This window comes from Anabrus simplex, chromosome 1 (assembly GCF_040414725.1).
Source record: "Anabrus simplex isolate iqAnaSimp1 chromosome 1, ASM4041472v1, whole genome shotgun sequence".
Classification (NCBI taxonomy): domain Eukaryota; kingdom Metazoa; phylum Arthropoda; class Insecta; order Orthoptera; family Tettigoniidae; genus Anabrus; species Anabrus simplex.
The window spans coordinates 856,989,681-857,014,386 of record NC_090265.1 but is presented as its reverse complement, the minus strand read 5'-3'; the positions used below and the strand labels follow the sequence as shown (position 1 = coordinate 857,014,386).

At 38.7% G+C, this 24,706-nt stretch overlaps 1 protein-coding gene across 1 annotated transcript in view; it reads left to right on the top strand.

Annotated features, from left to right (window-relative positions):
• The window catches only part of LOC136857636 (ankyrin repeat, PH and SEC7 domain containing protein secG), a 109,745-nt gene extending 86,290 nt beyond the window's left edge, over window positions 1-23,455 (top strand). Inside the window, exon 6 of the mRNA XM_068225260.1 lies at window positions 22,237-23,455. Within this exon, the coding sequence (XP_068081361.1) occupies window positions 22,237-22,937 (701 nt within the window). The 3' untranslated portion in view covers window positions 22,938-23,455. The remainder of the gene's footprint in view (window positions 1-22,236) is intronic.
• Window positions 23,456-24,706: the final 1,251 nt, after the last annotated feature.

Genomic DNA, 24,706 nt, shown 5'->3' with positions numbered 1-24,706 from the left:
GAAGTATACTGGCTTTCAGTTCAGAGGACCCTGAGTTCAATACCAGAACAGGACATGGATTTTAAACATGTTTGGTTAATTCCTCTAGCTAGGAGCCTGGGTGTTTGTATCGTCTTAATACACATCGCATACAATACACCACAATACAAACCATCACAAAAATGCACAATAGTGAATACTTACCTTCACGTTGGGTTGATGTCATATCCAACTGTAAAACTGAGCGTAATTCACATTAATGTAGGGTGTCCGTATAATGTTTATATAAATATGGGAAATTTAAAAAATATTTAGGATAAACCTGGGACAATTGAGAAAAATTAAAGGGTACAAAAATTAATAGTCTTTAAATCAATATAATAATGATTTATTATTAAACAGTATCCTCCTTATAGTGATTTAAAGATTACTAATTTAGCTGTCAATATGGAAACATGAAATTTATATTTTGTGGTGGGGTACAAAAATGTCATTGACAAAATTTAGTGAACACTTCAAATTGACCTTTGTATCTTGCACACAAATGATCCTAAATAACTTCTTAAATTTGTTCTGCAGACTGATATCTTTACACCACTTTTCCCAAATAGTTTCATTATTTCTTGCATCACTGTCTTTAGTTTCACTTTTTAAGTAGTTCTGTACGCATGAAAATTCCTCAAACAGTTTGTTATTAGCAGAAAAATTTGGTACAATACTTTTAATAAAAGCACAACGATCCTGAATATTCTTCCATTTCAGCTGCTCCCTTTCAAAAATCACTCAATCAAATACTTTAAAAGATGTGAGAAATGATAAACACCATTCACTAATATACTCGGTGCAAAGGTCATAGAAGATGTCAGCATAACTGTGAAATTTTTCTAAAGTAATTTCCTCCTCCTCTTCCAGTTTTCTTAGTTGATCATGTACAACAGAAGTGAAAAACCTTTCAGACACACTGCATTGTCATTTTTTCAGTAACTTGTTTATTTCTTGTTAGACATCCACTACTGTGATTTCTTGTTTCTCAATACATTTACAGTAATTGTTGTGGTAAAAGTTGTAGTTGGCTAACAAAAAAATGTAGAAGAGGGTTTGAGGATGGCAGGGCACTCATCAATGGACAGAAAATTTGATGATGGTGATGATGCTTGTTGTTTAAAGTGGCCTAATATCTAAGTCATCGGCCCCTAATGGTACGAAATGTAATGACTAGAGCCCGGATTTCCATGCAAATGCATGTTTTTAAATACGCTAGGTACACTTCTCAAACTTCGCAAATATTCGTTTTATGGCTTAACAATTCCAAATAACTGTTCCTTTTCCCTGCATGTTTGCATGTTTTGGCCCCTTTAGGAGAAAATTGATGCATAATGCATATTTGGGTGATTTTGGATTTAAGTTATTTAGTATTAAAAACTTCATTTTTTGTCCGTATTGACTCAAGATTTTACAATGCTTGGTAAAGCTAAAGGTTCCACCTATTCAATACATTATCATAATGGTCTGTTTAGAACATCACATATTTATTTGACTTATTGTAAAATACATCTTTGGGACTGGTTTTGGCAATCCACTATGCCATCATCAGCCATTGAGAGTTTTATAGCAAGGAACATTCAAAAAAGCAAAAATATGCTATAGAATCAGTATAGAATGTATGCTTGGCATACTTTTAACAGCAAGTCCTATTCTACATGAAAAACATTAAAAATAGCTAGATAACATTGACCCATTGTACTATACAAATAACATGTCTTTTTTGAAAAATACAGTATTATTTGGTGCGTCTAAGATTATTTTGTATATGATTGAAAAAGTCTATGATTTGGTGTAGCTTATGTACAAGAAATTCATGTGAAATTGATAAGTGATTCTACAAAGCATTTGCCATTTTTAAACCACAGTTATTTAACAGCAAGTCCTATTCTACATGAAAAACATTAGAAATGGCTAGATAACATTGACCCATTGTATTATACAAGTAACATGTCTTTTTAAAAATATAGTATTATTTGGTGCATCTAAAATTGGTTTTTAGGTGATTGAAAAAGTCTATAATTTGGTGTAGTTGATGTACAGGAAATTCATATAAAATTGATAAATGATTCTACAAAACATATGCCATTATTAAAGTACAGTTTTTTGGTTCCTCATGACATGCAACTTATACTGTTTGATAATATATACAGGTTCTTCTTTCTTAAAAATTATTGACAAAACAGTCTATGTTTGACTAATATAAGGAGTAGCAGATTTCTGATATGTTTAATCTTATTTTAGTATTTGAAACTTGCTTCGTAGTATTTTTTCAAGATAAATAACTGTATGGCTGAGGCCGAAACTATGGTTGAGATCTTGAATATTATTTTATATGCCAGGTGGAAGTGGGCAGTAATTAGTATTAATCTCGAACCAGCATGGACCTAAAAAGGAAATTGTAAATTGAGTATGAGTTATTGAGAATGAAGCACGGTACTATAGGAAAGAATTGAAGATATGAAACTCACCTCAGGTTGAATGTAACAGCGTGTAGAGAGAGTGAGGAACAAATGCTGAATGTCAAACGACAGCCGGCTGGCTCAGCTGTGAGGCGGGATGTTTTATGTAGGGGAAGGGGAAACAGGAGAGGTTGAGGTCACGTGTATCTGTGTGTCAGGGGGGCGTGGGCTTTGTCGAGGATAGTAAGCTAGCGCGCTACGTAATATTTTATGTACTGATTGATTTTTAGGAATTTTTAAACTATTCATCAATGAAATATGCATGTCAAATAAAATTGTAGGTTTTTCCAAAATATCATTTAGATTGTAATTGGGATTGTAATATTGATCTAGGGTAATGTAACATTGCTCCATTAGGTCTAAGAGTGGGCCTTTATTTATTGTTTCGATGATGTCCAAGTCTTTGTTGATACCGTAAAAATTGTGTTTGTATTCCTGTATGTGCTGGCCTATTGCCGAAAATTTTCTATATTTTATGGCATTGACATGTTCATTGTATCTGATATTAAATGATCTGCCAGTCTGTCCAAGGTAAACACTGGTACAGACATTGCAATGAAACCTATATACACCTGATCTATCAAATGGGTTTTGTACATTAACCGATTTGGAATTGTAGAAAATATCTAAATTTCTGTTGTTAGTTTTGAAGGCAATATTGACATTTCTTTTTTTTTAAATATTGGTTAATCAGAAGATGTCAGAGTTAAAGGTGAACGTAGCATATGTTTTTGTTTTGGGTGTTTCTTTTTGTAATTTGGTCTTGGGTTGGTGTTTAAATTTATAAATTATGCGTTCTATAAAACATTTGTTGTAGCCATTATAAGATGCGATCTTGCGTATAGTGTTGAGTTTTTTTTTACGTTCTATATTGGACATGGGTACATTAAATGGTCTCTGTATTAAATTATTGTATGTAGCTCTTTTATGACTCGTGTTTGATGGTTGTGGCTCTGTATGTCGGTTTTCTGTAGATTTTGTATTCAAAAGAGGATGGGCGCCTGGTAATGGTTAGATCTAAAAAATTTAGGGTTTTATTACTTTCGGATTCTATTGTAAATTTGATATCATTGTCGATGTTGTTGAGATATATTAAGGTAGAAGGGGCATTGGATTTAAGAGCGAATATTTGGACGTTTAATATTGCATAATATGGCTTTTATTCTGACTTTGATGCATATATATTGTTAACTTGCATGATAGTGCCTTTTCTGAATGTCAGTTTGCAGAATTTGGGACAATTTTTTCCACGTTTTAGGCTACAGTATGTCTATTACTAAGAGACGGAGAGAATGTATTCCTGGCATCCTCTGTGACAACCAAAGTTAGTAGCCTGCATACGTTACAGGTTCTATAATCCAATTAACCAAACACTTTCTTATCTGTAGCTTGAGTAAACAATGACGTAAGTCGGAAGGCCCCACGTTGATCTCTATTTCTTAGGAATAAATAAATTGAACCGTAAATTGTGCATTAATCATTGATGGCTCATTTTTCGTCTATGTTAGACAAACAAAAGGAAACTTGTGTAGCACTTCTGTGGCCCCGCGTTACTGAGATAGCAGCTTACAAACTCTGGTTTTGCATTGAACTCTCTTCCGTTGTTATCCTGGAATTTCCTACCCGGAACTCTCACTCGTCACACGTCTCTGTTATCGCAGCAGGCAATCGTTCCCAGTTATTGAGGACATTCGAATGTGTCTGCAATCATTGCATGGAGAAGTAGCTGCGGCAGCTAGAGATAAGTTGAACAAATTAATTCGTTCAAATTCTGATTTTGAATTCGTCAAGCTTATAAAAGACGTATTGTGGTGAAAATGCAAAAGACGTACAACTTGACCTCACTTTGTCCAAATGTCTTCATTGAAGTATGCACCTATCACTTCTTGTGACGTAATAAGATCATTTTCTATGCTTAAGAATGTGCTGACAGATAAACGGATGAGCTTAAATCAAGACAATTTGGAGAATTTACTGTAGTTTTTGTACAATGTTTCAAAAGGAACTGAATTTTGATAGTGCATATTTTCCAGTTTATTGTGCATGTTTTGCCATATGATAGTGCATGAATGCATGCATATTTTGAGATTTGATAGTGCATGGAAATCCGGGCTCTAGTAATGACAAATTTGAAGTTCAAAATCATCCACTGACTAAAATAAAATTGTCATGAAGAATGGATGGAGGGATATGAATTTAAAACAATTAGTGGATCCGACCCAAAAACTAACATAAAAATAGTATTACTGACCAAGGGACCACTTATAATGCACAATCCTGAATCGAGGAGGCTTGTTGGCTAAAGGGGTCCAAAATCCAGGTCAATGACCCCTCATAATAGTACTTATCGCTAGTAAAGTAGAACTACGGTATTTGTCATGTTGGGGTACTAATCAAAAGTAGCGTAGACTTACAGTATTCCACATATGATGGTACAACTCACAAGTATTATACATCGCACAGGTAACGCAGACCTATGGTGTTTCTCACATAATGGCGCCACTCATAGGCAACACAAACCGATGGTGTTCCTCACCTACTTGTACTAATCACGGACGCCAGTATTCCCAAAGTGTTCCTCGTATAATGGGTACTAATCACAGGCAACACAGACGCACGGTGTCACTCATATAGTGGTACTAATCACTGACACTATGTCCAGTATCAAATTTTGATTTGTACAGCATACATTTTACAGTTTCTTCATTACTGACGATAAAACTCATTTTTTATGTTGCTGTTACAAATACACCTTTGCTTTAGCATGTTGAAACAGTAATTTCATAGATGTAAAATCTAAACTCTATAGCTACTGGAAGAACCAAACCAGTTAAATTCAAAAATACAACTTAAAATCACACCAGTACTACCAATAACACAAAAGATTGACTGTAAAAGGTAAAGAGTATTAAGCATTAAGCCTATCCATTTAAGGTTAGATAGTTGCTCATACTTTCATTTGCACTTTTTCTTTGAACATTCATCTTTATTATTTCTAATGTTATTGCAACCTATGCAGCTTGGCAGGTTTTAAATGAAATGAAAAGTGCATAATTCATTTCCAATAATAATATGTTCGTCTTAACATCATTCACAATGTTGGGCCGTTGTACAAGTGACACTTCCTAACATATATACTTGCACAGTAAACTGCAGAACAAAATAATGTTGCATAAAATACATTGTTCAAGCAGAATCACAAAAAGGTGGGACATTTGAGCCTCCCCGATAAAACTTTCAAGACATTAGAACATTTTGACAAAAAGCAGAACTGTCCTGGGAAAAGAGGGATGAATGGACACCTTACATTACATTAGTGCTGACCACATATAATTGGGAAAAGACCAGGTAGGAGGACTGTGATCGTGGGCGCAGTAAAAACTCTTGTTTGGCTCACAGCTGTGTCAACATCTACCCTCCACATTGCAGCAGAATGTAGTGCTGCAAGTAATTGGCAATGGCAGAATGTACGTACTGCAACACCATCTCTGGCCACACGTACACACAAAAAACGGTCGCACACCAAGAGCATGCAAGTACAGGGGTCACCACATCAAGTTTGCTCTCAAGTATTTCATCAGCCAGTCCATCCAGCTGAAAAATAAACTCGTCTCTCTCCTCTAGATATTGTGATAGCAGTTACTGTTGATGCCTGTTAATATAATTACGAAAAGATAATTTTGTTTTTTTAATGACTTGGGATACATTGGTTTTGGGAGAATCCCATGAGTACCTAATCAGTGTGTAGTTGTTTTATTCCCCATACTGGTGGTCCAGTATACTTCGGTGAGGTGGTGGTGATTATTGTTTTAAGAGGAAATATAACTGGGCAACCACCCTCTCTTAACATCAATCAGAGGAAAAGATCGAAGAGGTCCAACCCTTTGAAGAATGAGGGTATAGGCAAAAGAAAGGGAAGGGCCATGAGGGCATGAAAATAAGTCCTTGCAAACCCAGTACCATCGAGGTTGGAAGAGAAGAAGAGTTGACCAAGAGAGGTCCAGCAGGAAAGATGGAACTAAGAAGCCTGGCATAATTAAATCCATAGGGCCGATTACACAAATGATGACCAGTTTTAAGCCTTAGGCATCGTCTACCTAAATACCGTCTAGTCAAGCACAATCTTCCATTGCATAAACAATGTTCAGTCAATGTTTAACTGGACATCGCTTAAAGTTTCAATTTTGGTTTGAAAATGGAGACAGAAGTATCTTTCATGCAACTCTTTGCTTGCCGCAACCAATGAAATTTGTCGGTGCACACGCCAAACACCAGTCAGCTGTTTGTCTTCCTACACATTACTCAAATGTGGCTGAGCATGACTTGTCCACAGATAAGAGTATCGCTTTCGGTGGAAATTAAATCTCATAATATTATCAACACTAAAGCGACACGCCACCTTACGGGGAAGTGTAGCATTCATTGTAGCATTGTTACAGTGAGTGTAATCTACTCATAAATATGGTTGGTTCAACGAAGGGAAGATGAAGCAATAGTAATGTGTAACCGAGTGTGTTGTACAGGCCACATAGATGTAGCTTGCATTCTGGAGGTCGTAGGTTCGAAACGCATCATTGGCAGCCATGAAAATTGTTTTCCGTAGTTTCCCTATTTTTACACCAGGCAAATTCTAGGGCTGTTATTATGGCCACGGTTCTTTTTCCTCATTCCTCTTTAAACAATAATCACCACCACTTGCCTTTTCCTATATGATAGTTACCGAAAACTTATACGATTATATACCGGTATATAAAAAAACCCATACAACCTATTTTTAAGTTTTCACTATTATGTGTGTTTACTTGGCAGTAAATATAAGTGAATCCCTCCCGGTTGATGTATGTGACAGCCCTCTGACGATGGGACACGTAATTCTGATAGGTATGTAGTCGAAGTGACCTATAATTCCATGGAAATTACCCCATGTATATAATAAAATATATAGGTTGCCAAGAATTGCATTCAAGTTGACAGTTACTGGTCTGTCACTTTGTCAGTCTCAAGAAACAGGTCTGTCGAAAAACAAAACCTTATTTTAAGATCTATCTCCCCAAGCATGTCAAACGAATTGTTGCGATTTAGCAGAGGGGCGACCCACAAAGAGGCCATCGGACTAACCTTTCTTCCCAGAATCGTCTCACCATGATAATACAAATTACCTCTGATTGTGATTCACTACTCTCATTTGAGGTTAAACAGTGCTCTCGGCAGTGTTTAAACATGACCGGTTGAACATCGGTTTTAGACAGCGTCTAACTGATAAATAACATCTCTGCAATGTGGCAGCCATACTTAGACATTGTTTAACCTAGGCATTGTCTAAATACCGTTTCTGCAATCGGCCTACACTCTGCTAGGAGATCTGTGGTTGCCAACTCTCACTCCCAAGTAGAAAGCCCGTGGGGTTATCTCCATTTATTCAATGTATTTCATTCTTGGAGGTAGGTGTTCCAGCAATTTATCATTATCATTATCATTTGATCTAGAATGTATCCTGCCACCTTGTTTTCTATTGTCACTACACACCATTTAGTTCCTCAAACAACTACATATTCTACAAACTATTTGTTGTGTATATTGATAGGCTTGCTGAAAAACCTATCAGGATTCAAATCCAGGCTATTGCATGTGGGATTTTTGAAGAAAAATCTTGCATCCCTGTGGTTTGATTTCCATGTAAAACTGGAAGTTAAATGGGTATGATAACTTTTGGAACATAGTGTAGATGCATATCATTTCTCACTTCTCTCAAATGTTATAAATGTTTATAGTCTGTGCAGAGTTGTACTACTTACCTTTACATTCCTTTCTCAGATTACCACAGGGAAAAAATGGAAGAGATCATAGAGGATTTAAACTCGCTTCCAAAAATGTTGAAGTATATATATATTTTTTTATGAATATTCAGCGATTGATCATTATCAAGAAAGCTTAAACAGGAGAGACATGAAAATAATATAAGAGGTAACATATTTAGCAGAAATGTAAATATAGTATTTCTACCAGAAAGATCCCCAGACCTCTCCATCATAGAACACGTGTGGGATGACATAAGAAGGGGATTCCATCGCAGTACCAACCTGCAGGATCTGGAGGGACAGCTGCAACAACTGTGGACAAACTAGCCCCAAAGGCTGTTTGACACCATTCCGAACTGCAACATTCCACCTGTAACTGCCAACGACCTTGTCTCTTTCATCCCATACTGTAATCAGTTCAATAATGGCACATGGTCTTTCATCATATGTAGTTTCATTCACTTTCAATCACTCCTTCTGGGTGCTTAACTTTTTTTGTCATGCAGTGTATATTCAATAAAGCAAATTTAAATCAAGTGCATTGAATTAGTAGTATACTCCAGCAGTAACCAAAGTAGAAGAATGACCAAGCACTTTCAGTAGGTTAGAGGAAGTGATTTGCTATGGTTAGTCTATCAAAGTCTTTTTGGCAAACAAACTTGTATACCTAATTTCCATGTGCAAATGTAACCTAATTCTGCAAAATTCCACCCTTCTGTTATAAGGTGTATAAAATGTGAAATTTTTCCTCTTAACTGTTTGTATGTTTGTATTTCAAACAGTCATGATTTTAGCCCTGTGCAAGAAACCAGGGATAATTCTTTTTATAGCTTGACAAACAGTATGAAATTTATTAGAATTATGATGAAGTTTGAATAACTACAAGTATTTTAAAATGTGCACAGTTCCAATTGTCTGATTCTGCACTTATTTCAAATTCTTCCTTCTATATGATTTTATCCCTCTGGAAGAAATCAGGGATGTTCAGTTTAGAGCTTGACAAAGAGTATGAAATTTATTAGAATTATGGTGAAGATTGATTAACTGCAGTATTTCAAAATGGGCACAGTTCCAGTTGTCTGATTCTGCACTTGCTTTGATTCTTCCTTCAATGTTATCTGTGAGAGCAATATCTTAAGCTACTTGGTACAAAATAATTTTATAGAGTAAGAACAATACTTGTTATTTGTTACCTTATAAATGAATTTACATTGTCATGTTGAAGTATGGAATTAATATGAATTTCAAGTTATGTTTAATATTAAAGTTGACTTACAAAAACTTCACATCAAGTTCATCTGAGTCCTGGTACCACCTATTTAATAAATTATACTGGAATTGTTGTCCTTTCACCTCTTTACCCATTTGCATTCACCATCATTCATTTCATCTTCATTAACTCCTTAACTGAGGTTGGCATCAGGTAGGGCATCCAACTATTTAAAAAATGCCATATCATTTCATCTCACCTTCATCCCCAATCCCACATAAGAAAACAGCACTAAGGGGCATACATACATACATACATACATACATATATACATACATACATACACTGACTGACAGAGCAAATGCAACACCAAGAAGGAGTGGTTCGAAAGGGATGAAAGTTGGGGGAAAAACAGAGACAGCACGGACGAATAATTGATGTTTATTTCAAACCGATATGCAGGTTACACAATGCGCACGGCATCGACTCAGTAGGATGTAGGACCACCGCGAGCGGCGATGCACGCAGAAACACGTCGAGGTACAGAGTCAATAAGAGTGTGGATGGTGTCCTGAGGGATGGTTCTCCATTCTCTGTCAACCTTTTGCCACAGTTGGTCGTCCGTACGAGGCTGGGGCAGAGTTTGCAAACGGCGTCCAATGAGATCCCACACGTGTTCGATTGGTGAGAGATCCGGAGAGTACGCTGGCCACGGAAGCATCTGTACACCTCGTAGAGCCTGTTGGGAGATGCGAGCAGTGTGTGGGCGGGCATTATCCTGCTGAAACAGAGCATTGGGCAGCCCCTGAAGGTACGGGAGTGCCACCGGCCGCAGCACATGCTGCACGTAGCGGTGGGCATTTAACGTGCCTTGAATACGCACTAGAGGTGACGTGGAATCATACGCAATAGCGCCCCAAACCGTGATGCCGCGTTGTCTAGCGGTAGGGCGCTCCACAGTTACTGCCGGATTTGACCTTTCTCCACGCTGACGCCACACTCGTCTGCGGTGACTATCACTGACAGAACAGAAGCGTGACTCATCGGAGAACACGACGTTCCGCCATTCCCTCATCCAAGTCGCTCTAGCCCGGCACCATGCCAGGCGTGCACGTCTATGCTGTGGAGTCAATGGTAGTCTTCTGAGCGGACGCCGGGAGTGCAGGCCTCCTTCAACCAATCGACGGGAAATTGTTCTGGTCAATATTGGAACAGCCAGGGTGTCTTGCACATGCTGAAGAATGGCGGTTGACGTGGCGTGCGGGGCTGCCACCGCTTGGCGGCGGATGCGCCGATCCTCGCGTGCTGACGTCACTCGGGCTGCGCCTGGACCCCTCGCACGTGCCACATGTCCCTGCGCCAACCATCTTCGCCACAGGCGCTGCACCGTGGACACATCCCTATGGGTATCGGCTGCGATTTGACGAAGCGACCAACCTGCCCTTCTCAGCCCGATCACCATACCCCTCGTAAAGTCGTCTGTCTGCTGGAAATGCCTCCGTTGACGGCGGCCTGGCATTCTTAGCTATACACGTGTCCTGTGGCACACGACAACACGTTCTACAATGACTGTCGGCTGAGAAATCACGGTACGAAGTGGGCCATTCGCCAACGCCGTGTCCCATTTATCGTTCGCTACGTGCGCAGCACAGTGGCGCATTTCACATCATGAGCATACCTCAGTGACGTCAGTCTACCCTGCAATTGGCATAAAGTTCTGACCACTCCTTCTTGGTGTTGCATTTGCTCTGTCAGTCAGTGTACATACATACATACATACATACATACATACATACATACATACATACATACATACATACATACATACATATTGGTATTGTCTGTGAAAGTCTTTCTTTACAAATTTCACAGTGCAAGTGACTTAACATTGTAACTTCCTTGCAACATTTCATGGAACCACCTTCTATGATCAATGCATTGCATTGCCACAGCTACTTCCCTTCCATGTCAGCCTCAGTTAGGTGGCTCAAACACACAGGTTGTCTGCTGGACTTCATACACTAACAAGGAGAACTAGAGTGAAATGTGTCACTTCACCACCACCCGCAACTTTTAAACAAGGGTTATGGAAGTAGGGCGCTCAGCAGTAATGTTTGCAGTCATAATATGCCGAACACACTGTACCGGAGAGCCATAATGTCGTTATGTGATACTGCTTTACAAAGCAATCTTGTAATGTGATACTGTGCATACCAGACAAGTATCCTGCCTTGTGTACATTATGCGGAATATGAATATACTATTGTGTATTTAGCAGAATGACTTGTAATCCTAATTCTGTGGTACAGACACTTCGGAATGAGGTGAAGCATAATTACCAAACAGTCAACATGCCTCCATTATACATCAGCAAGCGCATTGCATGGGAGTTGTACAACCTACTGGAACAACATGTCTGTGGCAGCACTGTCATGTGGGAAGAACAGACACTGTGGTGTGGAAATGATGGAACGTCGGATACTTTATCTGAAGATACCGATACACTGGGGACTCCAGCATGCAATGTGACACCGAGCGGGTTGGATGTGCGCTTAGGGGCACGCAGCCATGAGCTTGCATTCGGAAGATAGTTTGAACCTCACTGGCGGCAGCCCTGAAGATGGTTTTCTATAGTTTCCAATGGTTTTTCATTTTCACACCAGGCAAATGCTCAGGCTGTACCTTAATTAAGGCTACGGCCGCTTCCTTCCCACTCCTAGCCCTATCCTATCATGAGCCATCACTTCGCACAGTGAAACTAAAAAGGATCTAAAAACAGCTCTCTGAAAAAGCAATACTAGTATTTATGACAGTGCCTAGATTGCATAGAAAACCATTGCACCAACTGCCCAAAAATTCAAGACATCACGGGAAAAGAGTGAGGCAAATAGTGAAGGTGCTTGAGAGAAATGGGACACTAGAACACAGAAATACTTCGCAAGCATATGTACACCAAATTCTGGAATGAACATGATATACACATAGGACACACAATTCACTACTGGCATTTAAATAAGTGGGCAAAAGAAGTAGCTATCTACCTGGACATTCCCAGTTTCAAAGCCAGCAAGTATTTCCTGCATCAGTTCAAATACCACTATAAAATAACATCTCGCATGATCACAAGGTTCGTTACCAGGCTGGATGTTATTCTTGACACTGCTATGAGGACCAGAACATTGGAGTTTGTATCCAACGTTACAGCATTTCTACTAATGCAATTGATGCCGAGATGGTGTATTGATCCGAGTATGAATCCAAGGATGAACAAATCCTACCCATCATTTGTGGAAAATTGAGAATATTTTTTGATGAAATAGTTTGGAAGAAATGACATCACCAGTTCCAGACTTGCCAATTGACGTCTTGTCGTAATGTGTTCGGAATGGTCTTTGCCTCTCCATTTGTATGAAAATTTTATTTAGGCTGCAGTCCGACTAACCACTTTCCAAAAGTATTGTCTTGTAAGCAAGCTGTCCAGTATAATAGTTGAACACTTGGAAGTGCTTGCGATGTCTGGTATGAATACTTACCAACTTCATCCTCACCTGCATCCTCACATGGTGAATACATTGAGACAGTTCTATTCCTGATTCCTCCTACTGTTAAATCCAGTGGCGTGCAGTGAACATGTTCGTTACCCCAGTGGCAATTTTTTTTTTTTTTTTTTTTGTCGCACCGACACAAATAGGTCTTATGACGACGATGGGATAGGAAAGGGCTAGCAGTAGGAAGGAAGCAGTCGTGACCTTAATTAAGGTACAGCCTGGTGTACCTGGTGTGAAAATGGGAAACCACAGAAAACCATCTTCAGGGTTGCCGACAGTAGGGTTCGAACCCACTATGTTCCGAATGCAAGCTAACAGCTGCGCAACCTTAACTGCACGGCCACTTGCTCAGTGCTATTTTCTTTTAAAGCAATCACAGCTCCATCACTCTCTCTAAAGCCAACATTACTATTTTATAAACTCACTCGATAACTAAGTGAAAATATAACAAGCAAACAGATCAGGCAATAAATAAATAAGTAAGACAATTTAGATATTAAAGAACGCATGAAATTATAACTTACTAGAATAAGAATATTTTCAACCACATACTAGCAAATATTTCGAAATTGGTATTCACGGCAGTGACGACACCATCATAACTTAAGCTACAGCAGATTTTAAACAATGCACTTACAGTTTCATCCGCGGATGCTTCGTAATAGTACAGTCATTGTTTTTACAGAAATATACTGAGATTAACTTTTTGTTTTTTGACTTAGAAAGCCTAACCTAAACAGAATGAGCAAAATTTAGCAGGTATTTTCCCGTCATTGAAGTTTTACAGTTTCACTCGCTTACTGAACATAGGTACAGCAATGATAAACGAGAGAAAATAATCCTCGCGATGTATACCACCGTTATATTCACGAAGAATGCCACAGAACTTGTAAAAATTTCACCTATAATCCAGACAGACCCACTTGTATACAACAACCAAATACAAAATTCTTGTACTACGCGCTTGGCTCTGGCAACCTTAATATTTTTCTGCGAGCATCGAAAAACATACTCTACACGTAGCATCAATGAATTGCTCCCAAAAACTTATCACATTCCAAAATCCAAAAATAAAATAAATACTTTTATTACAATTATTGATTTCATAAAATGGCTATTCTTATTAGCAAGACTATATATAAGTGGCTATACTGTTTTCTCTTCTAGCCTCTGGTGTCTGGTACTGAACACTTTGAGTCTTAACTAACATGTACCCAAGGTAGCTGCTTCGCTGTGATAAGATGCTGGGAATCTCGGGCGAGGTCAACAGCTATCATCTCACCTCCCCAAGAGAAGGAGACTTACAGCTCATGCTTTAACCAAGCAACTTGAATTTCGCTGGAGTAGCTCTCTTTCGCACCGGCAAAGAAACCAAGCTCGCTGGGGAGACCTGGACTGCAGTAGAGCAAATGGGTTATCGAGATAGCTGTACTTGCCTTGACTTAGCTGTCTGCAGTTTGTTTAACTATTCTAATTCTAATTATTCTAAGGAATAATAAGAAAATTTAAATACAAAATTATTTTCCCCGGCAGTGCTGGGGTAGCTGGGGTTCAGTGCACGCAACTGGTTAAATCTAAGAACATCATATGCTCATTTGCATGCCTAACAGAAACTGTGTTGCGTGATATGGTGCTCCTGATGAATAGTGCTACACCACAACACCACACACTGCCCTTTCCTTTTTTAACATCTGTTACGGACACTTTATAATCTCCTCTCTTTTCTTTGTTACCTCCCCTCATCAAGATATCATTAACTCCTTAACACATCCTCTTTGCTGACTCAGTCAGTTCTGCTTTTTTTCTTCCATAAGCCCCTTTCACATTGATAGCTCCCCATCAAATTGCATTTTGTTTGCCTAGTTGTTCCACATTGATGGATTTTCAATTCACAAAATGTATGCTATTTTAGAATTTAGGATTATAATTATATAAAGGCTGAAACTAGTACTGTGACTTGAAATATAAATGTACATTTTTTATATGTGTAGTGTTTTGATTAGGTGAAAACATCCCATCTTTACATTTTGTGAATTGAAGTTGTTTGCGAGCAGTCCTTCACCTGTCAAATGGAAGTGGGACTCCGTTACTCTCGTACGTCCAAAGCTAGCTTAAAATATTCTGAGCTCGGTAAATTCTGTTAGTGTACCTGTGAGCAACTGTATTTTCACACAGACTTCAAATTATACAATTGTAATTTTGTTCTGCTGACCGATATATACAATAGATCGCTAAACAGTATGTACAGTTAGCGATTATGATGAGATTCATAAATTCTGTGAAGCAGGATGCTACCTTGCTACCTTACCTGCGTACTTACTTACTTAGACATAGTCCCAGTGAGAAACTCGCCTGTAAGGGGTTAAACTATACTAACAGGTTATGGCCCAGTTTATTCAAACTCAGTTTAAAGAATACTAACAAGGTTCTCTCTCTTTTTTTTTTTTTTTTCACTAGTTGGTTAACATCGCACTAACACATAGAAGTTTTCTGTGATGCAAGGACAAGGACGGGAAAGGGCTAGGATTGGGAAGGTAGCTGCCATGACCTTAATTAAGATACAGCTCCAGCATTTGCCTGGTGTAAAATTGAAAAACCACAGAAAACTGTCTTCAGGGCTGGCGACGGTGGGATTCAAACCCACCGTCCCCGAATGCAAGCTCACGACTACGCGACCCTAACAAGCTGTTTGTTAACACCATGTCAAGAATTAAATAACATGTTAAGATTCTTGCATTTATCCAAGCATTTCCTGGGATATTTTAAGTACCATGCTGTTAAATGTTATGAGAGTCATGATCGGTATGAATTGAGAAGGTAATGGCAAAACCATAAGCTTTTGTTTGAGTACAGTTGTAATCCACAGAGCCTGAAGACAACATAAAGTGGCTGTCTTGACTCTGAATTTCCCCTTGCAGAATAGACCAACACAATATGGAAAAAGCCGAGAGTACGAAAATGCATGGTTCAAATTTCTCTTCATTTGGAAATTATTTCAAAACACAGAAAAAAGTGAACCAATGGATCTGTGCTGAAAGTCAAAAGTGAGGCTTGGCAGAAATTTTGTAATGTGCATGCTGAGGTTAACAAACATACAGTTAAACAAATAAGTAAACTCTTGTCTCATCCCGAGGTGGTGCAGCTCTTTTCAGGCACACCCCCATTGGAGGTGAGCTGCATGTACCATTTCAACCACATACCAGCCCTCCTGCCATTCTTAAATTTCTGGCAGTACTTGGAATCGAACCGGGCCCCCCAGGGACGGCAGCTAATTACACTAACCGTTACCCTACGGAGGCAGACAATTAAACAAATAAAACATGGAAAGAAATGCAAAGAAAGAAAATGCCGATGGCAGGGTGGAGAGATACCACGCAGGAGGAGAAACACACCAGCCGAAATTAACGGAGAAGATGAAATTTACAAATTGTATCTGATTAAAAAATGTGTATAAGAAATGTTATTGCTCGTTGATCCGGTTCTGCACATGGCAGCACTATTTTCAGTAACTGCCAGGTTAGAGCATAATTTGAAACTAGAAGGTATTCTGTTGGGTGATAAAATACCAATTAACTCCTATAGTAAGTCCTTAAATGAAAGTACAAAGAAGAAATAAGGTACAACAGAGTTCACATTAGAACTGGAAACACCGGGCGAATTGGCCGTGTGCATAGAGGCGCAGGGCTGTGAGCTTGCATCCGGAAGATTGTGGGTTCGAACCCCACTGTTGGCAGCCCTGAAGATGTTTTTCTGTGGTTTCCCATTTTCACACCAGGCACATCTTAATTAAGGCCACGGTCGCTTCCTTCCAACTCCTAGGCCTTTCCTATCCCATCGTCGCCATAAGACCTATTTCTCGGTGCAACGTAAAGCCCGTAGCAAAAAAAAAAATGGAAACTGTGTTGAAAGGATAGAGACGTATGAGCTGTTCTGTCAAATCAATTGAAATTATATTTTCTGTTTCCAACTCTTTCTTGAAATGGCCTATTTAGGTATTCCAAATATTCAAGTTACAGAAGTTCTGTACCTAATGCACCTGCCATATTTAATACTTCTTGAGATAACAAACAGGATTTAACTGCTTGTTAACTGCTGGTTAAATGCTAATTTGGTTAAATTTACTGTTACATTATTTTAACATGCAGTTGTCCGACTCGTTGGCTGAATGGTCAGCGTACTGGCCCTCGGTTCAGAGGGTCCCGGGTTCGATTCCCGGCCGGGTCAGGGATTTTAACCTTAATTGGTTGATTCCAATGGCCTAAGGGCTGGGTGTTTGTGCTGTCCCCAACATCCCTGCAACTCACACACCACACATAACACTATCCTCCACCACAATAACACGCAGTTACCTACACACGGCAGATGCCGCCCACCCTCATCGGAGGGTCTGCCTTACAAGGGCTGCACTCGGCTAGAAATAGCCACACAAATTTTTTTTTTAAACATGCAGTTCAATTTTAACTGAGATTGAATAAACTGGGCTTGTACTATAATCCTAGCTGCCCGAGTACAACAAGGGCCATAATTCAGAATATGTTTGAGATGCCTACTCCTATATTCAAATTTTACAATTGATTTATAGATATACACCTTTTCAATACTTTACAATCCTCGTGACTAGGATAAAATTATTCTGCTTAGGTTGTTGTGGTACATGTTTCGCTTGTCCTAGCAAGCATCATCAGCCACTCAATTCTCTAAACTAGAGCTCTGAACCAGATGTTGCATAAGTAATATTGTCCCATAAGAAAACATTGTTTACAATAATTTATGTATGATTATTTGATACATTTGGTGGATCACAGTTTACTAACAGTGGATGGTTGAATTGAGCAACTGCAAAATGACCTCGATAATGTTGTGAGATGGACAGTAGGCAATGGTATGATGATAAACGGGGATAAAAGTCTGGTTGTGAGTTTCACAAATAGAAAAAGTCCTCTCAGTTTTAATTACCGTACTGCATTGATGGGTTGAAAGTTCCCTTTGGGGATCATTGTAAATACCTAGGTGTTAATATAAGGAAAGATCTTCATTAGGGTAATCACATAAATATGATTGTAAATAAAGGGTACAGATCTCTGCACATGGTTATGAGGGTATTTAAGGGTTGTAGTAAGGATGTACAGGAGAGAGCATATTTATCCCTGGTGAGACCCCAACTAGAGTATGGTTCCAGTGTATGGGACAATCACCAGGATTACTTGATTCAGAAACTGGAAAAAATCCAAAGAAAAGCAGCTCGATTTGTTCTGGGTGATTTCCGACAAAAGAGTAGCGTTACAAAAATGTTGCAAAGTTTGGGCTGGGAAGACTTGAGAGAAAGGAAACGAGCTGCTCGATTAAGTGGTATGTCACATGTGATAAAATTCATTTTTGGGTCTGTATTGAAAATATTTGTATTAAATAACAATTGTAAGTTTTATTATTCATCCACCTATTCAATACAATATTGTATTGTATTGAATAGGTGGATGAATAATAAAACTTATAAGTGGTATGTTCCGAGCTGTTAGTAGAGAGATAGCGTGGGAGGACATCAGTAGACAAATAAGTTTGGGTGGTGTCTTTAAAAGTAGGAAAGATCACAGTATGAAGATAAAGTTGGAATTCAAGAGGACAAATTGGGGCAAATATTAGTTTATAGGAAGGGCAGTTAGGGATTGGAATAACTTACCAAGGGAGATGTTCAATAAATTTCCAATTTCTTTGCAATCATTTAAGAAAAGGCTAGGAAAACAACAGATAGGGAATCTGCCACCTGGGCAACTACCCTAAATGCAGATCAGTAGTGATTGATTGACTATAACCTAAGATTTTAGAGGATTGTATATTATTATCTTCCCATCTAATGGGGATAAAATGCAAGTATAACGTCAAAACATACCAGTATTGATGCTAAGTTAAACAATCAAAACAAATAGGAGCCATAATATTGACAAAGTTTTTGCAAAATATACAAGTGTTTCTATACATTCAACAAAAAGAGTGTGGATTAACTACATATGTATTAAAACTTTTCAATAACAAAAATAAGAGTCTGTTTGATAGTATACAAGGTAAAAATGCTGGTTGAACAGCAAGTTAGCAAGGTCGATTAATGTAGAATGCTTGAGGAAAATCTTGAACATGTGTAAAATTGTTTCATTCTCTCCATATTTATGGAATTTAGTATACTTACAGTCGTAAAGCTGTGCAGTTTTATCTTCAGTGAGAGTCTAAAGAGGGGAGTTCAACATGAGTCTTGGATGTAGAAGAAACCGCTACGTAATGCGTGTTGAAGTCCTTTAGATCGTTGGAGAGATGACCAGCGGCATTGGCTGTGTGAGGAGGTCTGACAGTTGCTCTATGCCTACTCTTATTCCATAGCAACTGGTATTCTGACTATCAAGACCACATACTTGGCCATTCAGCCATTGTCCACGGTTTACGAACTAGGACGTGACTACCTTAACACATGCCATAACCATTGATAGGTACCTCATAAACCCTAGAATATGATATCAGTTGGAACCTTCTCCACTGGGTGCATCATAGTGAAAACAATTATTATACATCATCCCTGCAGCATGGGTTGACTATCCTACAGCAAAGACATACAGTAGCAGAAGGTTCTGAGTTTAACACAGGAGTATCCTATAAATAATGTAGTATTTCTAAGCTGTATCAAAGACTTTATTTTTCACATAGATATCAAATTATAAAATTGTATTTTCGTATAGTTGACTAGTATATACAATAGATCGCTGAACAGTATGTACGATAAGCGATTATCATCCATAGACACAACAAAATAAGAGGAACACTGCTTTGAATCCTCATCGTTCTCCTGATTGATAACTGGTCATATGTGTCCTCCATTGAAAATCCAACTTAAAATCTGTGCCGGACAAATGGTTTGTGAAAGATGAGTTAGCATACTCAAATAGTATCGGTTGATACCTCATTACCCAACTGAATGTGGTGTATAACATCGGTACGTTTTACTATATATGTTGTTGAGTGCTCAGCTCGGAGGCTTATTTGGACCACAACAGCCATCATAAGTGGCCCAAGTATCACTGAAGACATGTCCTAGGGAAATAAGGAGTCAGGTAGTTACTTGTTGTTTTCCTTACTGAGCCAGAAGCTGCTGTTACAAATCAGTCTGCCAAGACCACTGAAATGCCCGCACCAACCATCCCTGTGAGCAACATACGAACTGCATAAAGAATGGCATTACTAGCATCATTCATACCTCAGTCACTTTCATGTTGTCAAAGCCAAGGTTGAGACTGAGACAGGTGAATGAAAGTAACGACTTTGGTCTAGTCCACACCAGACTAAGGGTACGTACACCGCACACAGCGAGCTTGGCAGTAAGCAGTACGCAGGAAGGTGAGCGGCATGCTCCGTTTAGATACTCAGCTTCTTCTAATGAGACCGTCCACACCGCACGCTGCAAAGGTTTCAAGGACATGCTATGCCAACTCTCCTGCTTGCCTCGCAGCTCGACAGGCAGCAGTGTTTCTAAATCCAGCGTACTGCTTACTAGCTCGCACAGTTTTCACCATGGAAGAAGTTTTAATCAGTGCTGTGTTTAAGAGGAGACCTTTATGGGATCCCAAAACAGCGTTGTACAAAAACAATACGATTAGTAGGAAACTTTGGGACGAAGTAGCTACAGAGGTGGGCTGTGATGGTAAGTATTCAATATTATTAATAATAATACGAAACTGACTGGTGTTCTGGTTTTATTTTCTCAACTCTGTTTAACGATTAATATAGCAGATACATAAAATAAGGCTGACTTTAGTTACATGAGGTTTACCATTTAACTAAATGAAGAGAATCTCATTTTTTTCTTAGCACTATAAAATATTAGCAGTGAAAATATGACACCATCAAAATTAATGTGTAACTAGTCCCTCTCTGTTTACTTCAGCATTTCTTTCCACAATGTTTTCCGGTATAGCATAATTATTCTGCCAAGTCAGTTTTCCAGGTCCACTAAAATAATGCATTAGTATTTCCCTAATTTGTTTAGCTGAATTCGAGAAGCGGAAGTGCGAACCAGACTCTTTATTTCGTACTGTTGCTGTTGAGGCCATAGCAACGCTCATGAACTGAGGATCAATACCCTCTTCAGCAATAACAAAATTGTGTAATACACAAATAGAATTCACAATAGAAATTGCAAGATCAACGTTCGTTTCAATCAGTTTGTGCAACATTCTCCTTTTAGCACTCATGATCCCAAAAGCACATTCTATGCATTTTCTCGCTCTGGATAGACGGTAATTGAACACAAGTTGTTTATCATTTAAGTTTCGTCTAGGGAACGGTCTCATCAGATATGGTAAGAGAGGATAAGCTTCGTCACCTACAAGGACAAATGGAACCTTGTACGGTGTCTCTGGCAATTCCGTGTGATCAGGCACATTCAAAATTCCAGCTTATAATTTTTGAAACAATGAAGATGTCCATCACTCTGATGGCCTGCAGCACCCACATCAACTGCAATTAATCTGCAGTCAGCATCAGCTACAGCCTGAACCACTATTGAAAAATACTATTTGTAATTGTAGTACAATCAGCCAGACTTAGACGGACATTTTACTTCAATATGTTTTCCGTCTATACTGCCGATGCAATTAGGAAAATTCCATTTCAAAGAGTACTGTTTTGCTACATCATACCACAATTCTGTCATTGGCTCCGGTATACATTCTTCGTGCAGGACCTCCCATATTTTTTTACAGGTATCCTTGACAATAGCTGCTACTGTAGATTTCCCCACTCTAAAGCGAAGGGAGAGAGATGCAAACGAGTCACCAGTTGCAAGAAATCTGAAAAGAAGGAGACGAAATGTAATATAATTGTGTCTTCTGAAATTTAGAGCTTTTAAGATTAGTGACGGACTTGTTCTTTCCCATTTATTTATTTTTTTCTTCAGGGATGGGTTAAGCATACAAACAAATGAACAGCGGCCAAAGTGTTTGAAACTGTATTAAGATATCACCCTAGTATGTGCATTAGCAAGTAAGGAAAACTGAAACACCTTCAAAAATACGGCTGGTGAGAATAAGCGAAGCAGGGATACGAACTAAAATGGCATACTTAGAGGGATAGTTGCATATTTCAACAATGTTTGAATCATGATCGTAACTTTTAATTAGTGAATCATTCTCACCCTCTTTTCTTGTTCTGTTTTTCAGTCACACATGCCAGATCCGGCTGGAAAACACTGCGCGACTATTTTCACCAGGAAATTAACAAAATTGAAAAGCCGAGATCTGGTACCGGTGGAGAAGGGACGACAACTAGCTCTTGGCAGTTTTTTCAACTAATGAGTTTCCTGTGTGATACAATGATATCAGAAGCTAGAAGTTCCAGTCTAGGAGTTTCTTCATTCGCCTACTCCTTGTCTGCAGAAGTAGCAAATGAAGTAGTCCCTAGAACTCAAAAAGATGGCCCTACACCACCTTCTTCAGAGACATCACCTCAGGAAGAGATACCTTTGGACGTGTCATCGGTAAGCACTCAAAGTATGCATAGAGAGAAAAGAAAAAGGTCACGTCCTGATATTGACGCAATGTTGACTAAGAATGAAGCATTGATAGCAATAGAAAAGCAAAAATTGGAATTTCTTCAGAAAGATATAGCCGAAGAAAAGGATGACGACCTCATGTTTCTAAAAAGCCTGCTGCCTGACTTGAAGTCTCTGCCTCGTTCTTGCAATCGTGCAGTGCGTTTGAAATTTCAAGAAATAATTTGCAGTGAAATTGATGCATTGGAGAGGCAGCCCCATTCTTTTGCTCCCAAACCGACTGAAGGAACTAATATTTCTACCGATGGTTACAGAGTGATGAGTTTAAATCCCAGTTTTCCATCAGACAGTTTACACAATTCTTTGTAGTTTTTAATGGTTGCTGTGAGAAACTGACAGGCCCAAAATCTTTCTTAAATACTGAGCATCTCAGGCCAATGTATAATTTCAGCTGATTACCAAACGTTTCATGTGATGTGTGGTTGTAATAAACAACAAGTTTTGGTTTTTAGAAAAAGGTTCACATATTCCGGTTGATCGTGATAGGACTGCTCGATAAGTCTATGCCGAGTTGTGCAAACAAACAACAGCATTTTTACTCATATCCAAGAACACTAAAGTGCCATGTGTTTCGTATCAGTGTATAAACTTTCAATCAGTATATTCTCAACTGCGATAGTGCATTAGTTTCCAGTAGATTGAAGCAGGACCAGCAGTTCTATTCTGTGTTCCACGAACACATGACAATTTTTGAAACCAAAACCAGAACTTTTAAATGCCAATTGGTTTGTCTTTGTACATTCAATGTATATATGTTTCATCTAAGTAATGAACGTAGGTTTTTGTGGCTCATAATATTAACGTAAATAAATAAATGAGTACTGGATTAAAGGCACTATGTTTATTTAATGAAGCCGAGCTTTCAGCCAAATTGCATTGACCTTCATCAGGGCAAGTTAAATTATGCTTCCGACAGTGAGCAAAGAAGTTCAAAGAAACGTGGAAGTCATGGCTGTACTATCCACGGCCTACCCCACTAGTAGGACCTAAGGATTGTCGTGTTGTAATTCACCGCCCTCTGTCGATGGTTTTGTGAGCACTCCCGTTGTTCCATGGTGGTGTTATGCATGTATTTCTGCAGTACAGGTCTCCATGTATTTGATAACTTGAAGCCGTCTTCCCTGTTGATTTTTTGGGCACAGCTCTATCTCTGTGGCTTCTCTTAACAGTCGAGCATAGAAGTCTTTTACAGGCGCGATGACCTTCGCCTGGTCAAAGAGGATTTCATGGTCTGTACTGTAGAAATGTTCTGCTATGGCAGGCTGGCTTATGGCAATCTCCATGGAGGATGAAAGAGCGACATTCTTTACCGATCTAATGTTTTTTTATCCTGCGGGACAAAATTCTGGCACCTCAGCGTCTCCAGAAACCAGTTCAGAGAACTGACCACTGATGAAGGGAATGGTTGACTTCCCAAAACATGTATGGTTAAATAAATAGTTTTCTTTCATTAATAAGTGTATTGACAAGGCGGATTCAAATAAGACTATTTTAAACAGTTTTGTAATACATTCAGACTAGTCAATACGGATCAAACAACCATATTAACCTATCGTGGTTACGTTTATCAACACTTGGCAAGAACTCGAGGCAGCATTCAAGCTATTCGCAATAACACAAGACCGGCGCAGACACCATTTCTCTTAACATCTTGCGAATACAAGCTCACACCCGGTATGTGAATTTTCAAGAAACGTTCCTCCTATCCCAAACTTTAGGATCAAATCAGCTCAAGGGCCAAAGGAACTTGAAACTTCTCTCGAGACTAATAACTCAAGTTTTCAACTATACTCAGTTATAGTAATTCTAAAATTGAACCTTACCAGCTTACTTGTAGGCCATAATTTTTTCAAGAAACTTGTATAAATGACTTTTGTAACCAGTTTCATTCATTTTCAACACGAATTGCATGAAAGCTGACAACAGTTACTGTATGTTTTTAATTGACATTTGACAGAAGATTTCAAGAAAATCTAATGTTTTTAAAATTGTTATTTGCTTTATGTCCCACTAACTACTTTTATGGTTTCTGGAGACGCTGAGGTGCCAGAATTTTGTCCCACAGGGGTTTTTACTTG